The sequence below is a fragment of the Haplochromis burtoni genome, unplaced genomic scaffold (assembly GCF_018398535.1).
Source record: "Haplochromis burtoni strain Fernald_Lab_line unplaced genomic scaffold, NCSU_Asbu1 Contig_157, whole genome shotgun sequence".
In the NCBI taxonomy this organism is placed as follows: domain Eukaryota; kingdom Metazoa; phylum Chordata; class Actinopteri; order Cichliformes; family Cichlidae; genus Haplochromis; species Haplochromis burtoni.
The window spans coordinates 404,355-413,549 of record NW_024582518.1 but is presented as its reverse complement, the minus strand read 5'-3'; the positions used below and the strand labels follow the sequence as shown (position 1 = coordinate 413,549).

At 39.3% G+C, this 9,195-nt stretch overlaps 1 protein-coding gene across 1 annotated transcript; it reads left to right on the top strand.

Annotated features, from left to right (window-relative positions):
- Nucleotides 1-8,786, top strand: LOC102307449 (tetraspanin-7). The gene is made up of 8 exons (XM_005932716.3): nt 1-150; nt 4,682-4,870; nt 5,084-5,158; nt 5,247-5,342; nt 6,642-6,797; nt 6,989-7,072; nt 7,163-7,234; nt 8,334-8,786. The coding sequence occupies exons 1-7, from the start codon at nt 70-72 to the stop codon at nt 7,229-7,231; spliced, it is 750 nt and encodes a 249-aa protein (XP_005932778.1). The 5' UTR covers nt 1-69; the 3' UTR covers nt 7,232-7,234; nt 8,334-8,786.
- Nucleotides 8,787-9,195: the final 409 nt, after the last annotated feature.

Genomic DNA, 9,195 nt, shown 5'->3' with positions numbered 1-9,195 from the left:
TTCCTGTGGTGATAAAAGAGAGAAAGACGAGCGGAGTTCTGGTTTTGGTCCCTCAGTCTCAGATGGATTATGGCTCCCAGGAGGATGGAAACCAAACCGGCGATCTTCTGCCTGAAGACGCTGCTGCTGCTCTACTCCTTCATCTTCTGGGTAAGAAAACCTGTTCTTCATGTCTTATTTTAACTTCAGCTAAATCCTGTCTCACAATCAGATCCAAGAGCTCAACGGGTTTGTTTAAAACATGTTTAAACTGCTGAAATGTCATTGAAATCCTCAGACTGAAATAGTTTGAATAGGTGTAAATTTGATAAATTTTAGAATAAGCTGCATTAATTAAACATGCAGGTGAGTAGATAAAAACTTCAACCAATTTATCTATTTTTAAAGTGGACAAAGTCAAAGGTCATAGGATCGGTAATTATCTGGAATCTGAGGAATGAGTAGGATGAAGCCAGAGCTCTGACACCAACCTGAAAATGAAGACATGGACCTCCGGAGAGGGCACTGCTGAAACAACACCTGATAACAGGAAGCAGTCATGTCAGTAGAGCTGATCAGAATATTCTTTCTGTCTCTTTCAGGCTCAGGTCTGGTTGTCTTAGTCCAGCTCCTGTTTTGTTTCATAATCAACAGTCTGTATTTCCTAACCATCTTTAATTTGTTGTTGTTAGTTTGTCCAACTTTTCACTCAACCTTTATTTTCTAGGCCTGATCAGTTGCTCAGTCCTATTTCTTATTATTGTTCACTAGTTTGTTTGTTTTTTTCCTGGTCCCAGTTATTTCCTTTCTCAATACATTGCCCTGTTGATTAGCAGCCTAGACGTGGTTGTTTATTGTTAGTTGCTTTCCACTGTAACCCATACAGCTATATTGCCCTAGACTGATTTTTTTAAACCATTCAGGTGGTTGTGTACCATTGATTGTTACCTAATGGATTATGCTAGTTACTTTCTAGTCCTCGGTTATGTTTCTTCCCAGTTGTCCTAACAAGGCCTGAATTCTGGTGCTAATTTTAGTCCAGTCCCATTTACAGTCTAGTCTGGGCTGCTACCTGTTCCTCATTACAATCTTCTCCCAGCTGTTGTCTTTTTTTTACACAGTCCTGTTTGCAGCCCTCTGTGTAGTTTCTATCTCAGTTTGTTGATTACTCTGAGTTGATGTTTTCTAGTTGCTTGTTGCCTAGGCCGCCTTGATGCCGATGACCTAGGTTTTTCAAAGAGTCTGGCCATATCATTGCTGCAGCAGTTGACTAACACTACTATCTAGCCAGTCCACATTGTTTCCTTTTTAGCTAACTGTTGCCTACAAAACCCAGATTGTTGACTTGTCTGGTTTCTCGTCTTGTAATGCCTAAAGTTGCCATACCCTGTTGTTGAGGAGGATTCATTGTTTTGTATTCCTGATTGTTTACTTCACTGCTGTTTTTTACGGGTTGTTGCCTTGTTTGAATTGTTTGCCCAATCCTGCAAATTGGGCTACATTTGTTTTTTGACTTTTCATTTATGCTGTTAGTTTTATAGGTGATAAACATTTTCTTGTCATTGTTGTTGCTTCCTATTTATCCTAACAAGGCCTACTTTCTGTTAAGAGTTTAGAGTATCCCTACTTGTTGCCTACAGTAGTCCTGTTTTTCCCCATTTTGTTTCCTATCCCTAATTTCTAAGCAGTCTGTCCTGTGGTTTTCTAGTGCCTAAATCTGCTTAATCTACTTGTCATGAAAACAATGGTTGTGGCTGCAACAACTGATTGTTGCCTACCTCTGGCTGTATCCTAACATTGCTGGTAAGCCCCAGTTATTGACTGGTCTGTGTTGTTGTCATATAGAGTTTAAGTCACTTGGCCTAGAATGCCTAGAGATTTGGGAGCCCAAATCATGATCTTGTCCTGGTAGTTGCCTAGCCATTTTATTGCTGTTCTTTCTATTGCAGTCCAGTTAGCTGTATTGCCCAAGATATTGCCCCAGCTTTAGCTGTTGCTTAGACTGAGTTCATTGAGTTCAGCTTCTTTTCCAGTCTTGGTTGCTATTGGATTTTTAGCATCTGATCATTGTCAGGTCCTTCCTATTGCAGTGGCCCATTTGTCCTAATGAGGACTGTGTTTTGTGTGGTCTTAGAGATCTAACCAATAGCACAGACTAACTTCCTCTTGCTCTGAATGAGATTTCAGTGTTGGAGAGACTGTTTTCTCTCGATGGACGCTGACTGTAGTTCAGTCTGTCAGAAAAATTTTACCTGCTGAGTATTAAATTAAATTAAATTATCATTAAATTAATATTTAATATTGACCTTATCTGATCTATTTCTTTTCCAGATTCAAACGTTAGTCTTTCATAACAGATTTTACAACAAAATAATCTAGTGCAGAATCATGTAAGTCACATTTTACTATAAATGTCATTGTCTTTGTTGCTGGCACAAAGTAAATGATAAAGATATCGAACATTATTTCCCGCTCCATTTATTGTTGAAGTGAATCAGATTTTTTTTTAATCTTCCCAGACACAATCTGTTGTCTGCTGCACAAACACAAACTCCCACTTTTATCCCGAATCAAACCAACCTGACGTGACTCCAGCTGACAGACGGCTTTCTTGTCATCTGCGGAGTGTTTCAACATCCCAGCATGACTCCTTTTGAAACGCTCATACAGGCGCAGCAGGCAGCCCGGCACGGCCGGGAGTCAAAATCAAATGCCTCCTTCATTTATCTCCTGCCAGCAGCCAGTGCCTTTTCTCCTCTTTCATCCTGTGTCGGTCTTACTCCCAAATCTGATCAGGCGTCCTCATAAACCACCTGAACAAGACATAGTATCCAGATAGAGAGCTGGCTCATCAGAAAAATTAGTTATAAATCATGAAACTGATATTTGCATGAGAGGTCCTCAAGAGAATTTACAGTGATTTTCAAAACAAGGGAATTTCACCTTGTTAGAACCTTTTAAACAAACCTTTTAATCAATATGCCAGGTGATTTTGTTTGTACACTGTGCTCAAATATTGTTATATTTTTAGTTTGAAAGGCTGAAATCAGATCCACGGACTCATGTAGCATAGAGAAAAATTAAGAACCAAACTGCAAGAAGAAGAAGAAGAACTGCAGATTTGAATCACATTTCATATGTTTTTTGTTTTTATTTATTTTTATAATTACCAGTTTGGACAAGGAGGCTGGTATTGAGAGTTGGTGATGGTGGCCCGGGTGCTTTTAAGTGCTTTGGTAATTGTTTTTTATTGACTTTTATGATGTCTGTGGACAGTTGACTTCAAAATAAAGGCTGAGATTGGTGTTGGGAATGATATGACCTATGGACGCCTACCCTCCTCCCATTATGCCCCACAATCTTTTTCTTTTAAACACAAATATATTTAAATATATTTGTATCATTATAGAAACCTGGTCTATAAACACAAACCTACCACCTACTCTAGTAATCTCAGTGTCCATCTTGTACTACATCTACTGACAACCATTCATCCAATCCACTCTGACTGGGTGGAGCACACATTTTCACAGTGGTGTTTTTTGGGAATGTTTTTGAGGACATTCCCTGACATTAGTGCACTCTGAAACCTCTTTGCTGCTAAATTTAACTGTCACAACTAAGTGCCGAACCATAAAATGGATGCAATTATTATTGAAGACATCCGATGAGCTACCCCGGAGCACAACGAGTGAATTAAACTGGAGTGAAAACACCACTGCAGACATTATGAGTTTGTCAGAGTTACTTTTGCTCTTCTTCTGTGTGCTCTGACTGTGTCTGCAGCTGCTGAGCTAAATTCTTTCAGCTGGTTTCAGCTGTATGTAGCATCCAGTTTGTCATGGGGATGCTGGTCCAGCTTCTTTTCCCATCTGTTTGTCACTTTGTCACTTCACTGTCAGAGTCTGCAGAGACATGTGGTGCTTAATTACAGTCCCAGCTTCTGTGTGCGGTTCAACACGTCTGCTGCACAGCTTTAACTTCTTTTGCAGATTAAACTTTTGCAATAAGAATGATTTCTTTTGACTGGACAGAAAACATTGTAACTTGCTTTACGTACCAACTGTATAAAACTCAAACGCCTTTATGCTTCCTTATGAATGAATGATGAGTTTATAAGGGATCTGTGGTCATATGAGGTTCATGTCTTCATCAGCTGTTTGTGAACACTAAAGTTTTTGTTGATTTTCATTTTTATCATGGATATGTAGTCTTTTCACTAAATTACTAAATAAATAAGAAGTCTACGTCTTTTTTTGTCTCATATTATAATAAGTTATTCAATCCCCAACCAAGTAAAATGATAAAAACAGCCCAGGTCATTACCAAAATTATTTGTTACTCTTTTTCTACACTTGCACATCAGTGATTTGTCTCTAATTTGAGATTGTACTGTATAACTGTATATTTAAATGCTGCTTTTGTCCAGTTCTTCAAAATAGCCACTAAATATAGCAACAGGCATATCATCATAAAAATGATGTTAGCTAACATAACATATATATTTTAAAAAGAGAGAAATTCGCACTAATAAACCATCTACCAAAATGTTAGTGGGTTATTTTGTTTTTGTTTTTTTAATAGAGCAGTTAATACAATGAACTGAAATAGATTAAAATGCAAATTACAATCAATCAATGTAGTGTTTTTAAGTTTTTCTTTTCTTTTTCTTTTACACTCATTTTTTTAAACACTCCTTCAGGTGACAGGGGTGGTCCTGCTGGTGGTGGGGTTATGGTGGAAGTTCATGTTGGGTCCCTACATGTTGCTGATCTCTAGCAGCCCTTCCAGTGCTCCCTACGTCCTCACTGGCACCGGCGCTGCCATTGCCCTGTTCGGACTGTTCGGCTGTTTTGCCACCTGTAGGGGGCGTCCTTGGATGTTAAAACTGGTGGGTCTTCCAGCTTACTCGGAATTTGTTAACAAATGTCTGACTAAACCTTTTATGAGTTTTGTTTTTTTTATGTGACTAAAGGTTTCAAAATTAAAAAATCTCTGCTAACTAATATATCTATCAAGTTTTTAAGTTTAATGACCAGTTAACTTGCTCATTCCGTATGGTGTGACTCCTTGTCCAACCTCATGACCTTTGATCTCTCCTCAGTACGCAGTGTTTCTGTCTCTGGTCTTCATGACTGAACTCATTGCTGGGATCTCTGGATTTGTCTTTCGTCATGAGGTCAAAACACACTTGAGAGTTTTCAGAATACCTTCAAAAAACACAGCTGCTCATTCTGACCAATATCTGTCTGTGTTTGCATGTTTAGATTAAAGGGACATTCCTCACTGCCTACAGTGCAGCAGTGATGAGATACGACGGACGAGATGACAGGAGTGTGGCAGTGGATGGTGTCCAACGCAGAGTAGGTGTTTTCCATGATCCACTCATTAATGTTTCGTAAGTAGTATATTGGAAACTAAAAAGTTACCTCTAAACTTGCCAAGTATCTTAATAAAAGAAGCAACTTTTGGGTGGTCCCTTATTCACAAAGGGTCACCACGGGAGGAAGTGGCACGTTTTATGCTGGTTGCCCTTCCTGACATAACCCCAAAGGATTTTGTGTCCTCTACTGAGACCAAACCAGGGATCTTTTACTTGTCAAGCTAAAGTCCAAACTGCTAGTCTATGGAGCATTTTACCTTATTACCAACACCTACATTTGTTCTTTCTTTTGGGTGTTCCTCAGGGTCATATTGTTGGTCTCTTATAGTTTTAACTTTTAAACAACCCTCTGTGGCATTAATTTTATTTTATTTCTTTAGAGAGCAAATATTTCACTTTACTTCTTGCAAGCCTGTCGGTCCCTATTCATGGATCAGTCAACAAAGTTGTCCTCCCCTTGTTTTACTAAAGGCAATAAGGGGTACCAAAAATGTCAGTGTCACTGTTATATATACATACACACACATATACACACTCCTGTGGTAGCAATCAAATATATTTCAAATATTGATGCACATGTTTTATTAATGCAGTTATTCAAACATATAAAAATGATATAACTACTTTTATTTTATTAAATATGTCTCATGTCATTAAAGAACTACGGAGCCCCGCAGGGGACATGGGAGAAAAAAAAATTAAGACGGACTTTTGCGAGATCTCGCAAAACTATCTCGGGATCTCGCAAAAGTTTTAGCCGCATTCTTCCCGTTAGCTCGAAGCTAACGGGAGGTCGAGACCTACTACAGCCGGGAGGAATACTGCTTTCCCGGCACATCGTGCCTCGACCTCCCGGTCGGCTTCGAGCCAGCGTCCGAAGAATGCGGCTAAAAGTTTTGCGAGATCTCGCAAAAGTTTTGCGAGATCCCGAGTTAGTTTTGCGAGATCTTGCAAAAGTCCGTCTTAATTTTTTTTTTTCTCCCATGTCCCCTGCGGGGCTCCGTAAAGAACAAAGATTTTAAGGGTTGGTGTGATAACTAAATATGCAGTCTGCATGAGGACAATAACATACAATAGAGATAATTAACTTCCTAATTAAAAACAAACAAACAAAAAGAAGCAAAAGGAACAATGTCAGAGACTTCATAGGCAGAGAAACTTGCTGATATGTCCAGCGTTCTTTTATGCAGATTTTACACTGATGACGTCTTTCACACATTCAGAAACAAACATGATGAGATGTTGAAAAGTGGTGATTTGGTTGTCTCTGTTTCTTCAGTTACACTGCTGTGGAGTTTATAATTACACCAGCTGGTTCAGCAGTGTGTATTTTCCCATCAGTGGGATTCCTACCAGCTGTTGTGTTCATGTCTCTGACTGCAATGAAGCAGACCTGAAGAACACCACTCTGGCAGCACAGAAGGTCTACAAAGAGGTCAGGAAGGCACAAATAATACATGAAGAAAATTCAGTTCCCAAAAGTTTTCATTTGCATTTGCTTTTCTGTGGAGATTATTAAGATTATTATAATTATTAAGTCTAACAACCACAATTATGCTAAGTGGTCACATGATGGTGATCCATCAGTCTGTATTTACTGCAAATCACTTTTTCCTGTCTCCGCAGGGTTGCTATGAGCTGGTTGTGTCCTTCATAGAGAGCAACATGGGAATCATTGCTGGAGTTACCTTTGGTATTGCCTTCTCTCAGGTACTAAACATGGCCTTTGGAATCAATAGGAGACAATAGGAGACAGTGACACTGAAGCAGAAATAAAATCCATCTCTCTGTGTGTTTTAGCTGGTCGGTGTAACTCTGGCCTGCTGCTTGTCTCACTTCATCAACAGCAACCAGTACGAGATGATCTAACAGGTAATCCACACGTCCCCGGCACTAACCTATCACTTTCTGATGGACACTAACTAACCAACCAAGGTGTAGCGTAACTAACCAAAGCTACACTTAACCCACCTGAAAGTGAGATCTAACAACAAAAGTATCCTAAACTAGAGTGTTTATGCATAGGAAAAAATATAATAGGAATGTGTGCATAAAGCATAAAACACAGCTTTGGTAAGAAAGTACTTACCAGTGGAAAAGGGCTATATAAGTCGCAAATCTAGATCTTAACCTACTTCTAACTCATATCTACCTTACTTCAAACCTACATGTAGACCTTGAACTAAACCTAACTTACATCAAACACAGAGAACCTAGCCCAAATCTACACTTAAAACTACCCCAAACCTAGAGATACACAACCAATGCAAGTCTAGATCTTGACCTAAATCAAGCCTAACTAATACAAACTGAGACCTTCACCTATACAAAACATTAACCTTTACCCAACCTATATAACCTTTCACAATCCTACATCTAACCTGACCTACCTCAATCTACCATCTACCCCAAGACTATACCTTAAACCTACTCCTAACCTAAACTACACCTTACCTGCGGGGATAGCTGGGGGCAGGGATAGCTCAGTAGGTAGAGTGGTTGCCCCATGATCGGAAGGTCGGGGGTTTGACTCCACTGAACGGCTACCCTGAGGTACCGTCCCTACACACTGCTCCCCGGGTGCTGCATTGGTGGCTGCCCACTGCTTCACTGGGTGAATGGGTTAAATGCAGAGGAGTAAATTCCCCATGGGGACTAGGACATACACATTATGACATTATTATTATTATTATTATTATTATTATTATTATCTCAAACCAAGCTAAAACCTAAAGCTACACCTAGCCTACCCCAAGACTCAACATTAAACTTACTCCCAACCTAACTCCAACCTCATAACTATATTTGATGTACCCCCAACATAGACCTACACCTAACTTACACTAAAGCTGAACACACCCAACTTTAATCTAAAGTTTACCTGACCACATTCTCAATTCTTTAAGTGAATGTAAAACAAGCATGTGCTGTTGTTTACCTCCATCTCCTTTGTCTGTGTTTTCTTTTGCAGGAAAGTGAATAAGATGTACATCACCATGGAAACCTTAGGAAAAACACACACATACAAACACGCACTGTTAGCATTCCTCTTGTATTTATTTTGTGTCTTTCTGTGAAATACTCAAAATTGACCCCTTTGTGTTCTCTCTCTTTGTGTTGTTAGGATCTTTCTTTGTATGTGTGTCAGGCTCAGGTCCTGAAAAAACCTGTTGTCAGTAACAATCATATTCAGAAAGCCCTCTTAGGGGCACCACAACACTTGAAAGGCTTTCACATTTTTAGGTTAAAGTTGAAATTTGATTCTGTGGCAGTGTGCTGTGTTTGAAAGACGTGTTGTTCATGTTTCATATTCTGTGTACTGTGATGTGACAGATTTTATATTTCTGTTTTCTGAATGACAAACTCACTGATAACTATTTGAGACATGCAATGTTTTCAACAAAATAAATGAGGCTGCATGTTGTGTCGATAAATCCAACATAAGAAAACCTTACATGTAACATGTCACTTTACCTTGACATAATAGCATCACACAGTTGCTGCAGCTTTGTCAGCTCCACATCCATGTGAATCCATCCACAAGAATCTCCTGTTTAACCACATCCCCAGAGGTGCTCCATTAGATTGAGGATCTGGTGTCTGTGGAGGCCAGTGGAGTACAGAGAACTCATTGTCAGATTCAAGAAATCACTTTGAGATATAGTTTCGTGACATGGTGCGTTTTCCTAATGGAAGAATTATTAGGATAGTTAACAATACTTAGGTAGACTGTGGCTTTTAAACAATGCTCAGCAAGAAAATATCCATCACACCTTTACACCAGAAAAAAACTAAACCACTGATACAAAGCTGGAGAGACCCTTTCTTGCATG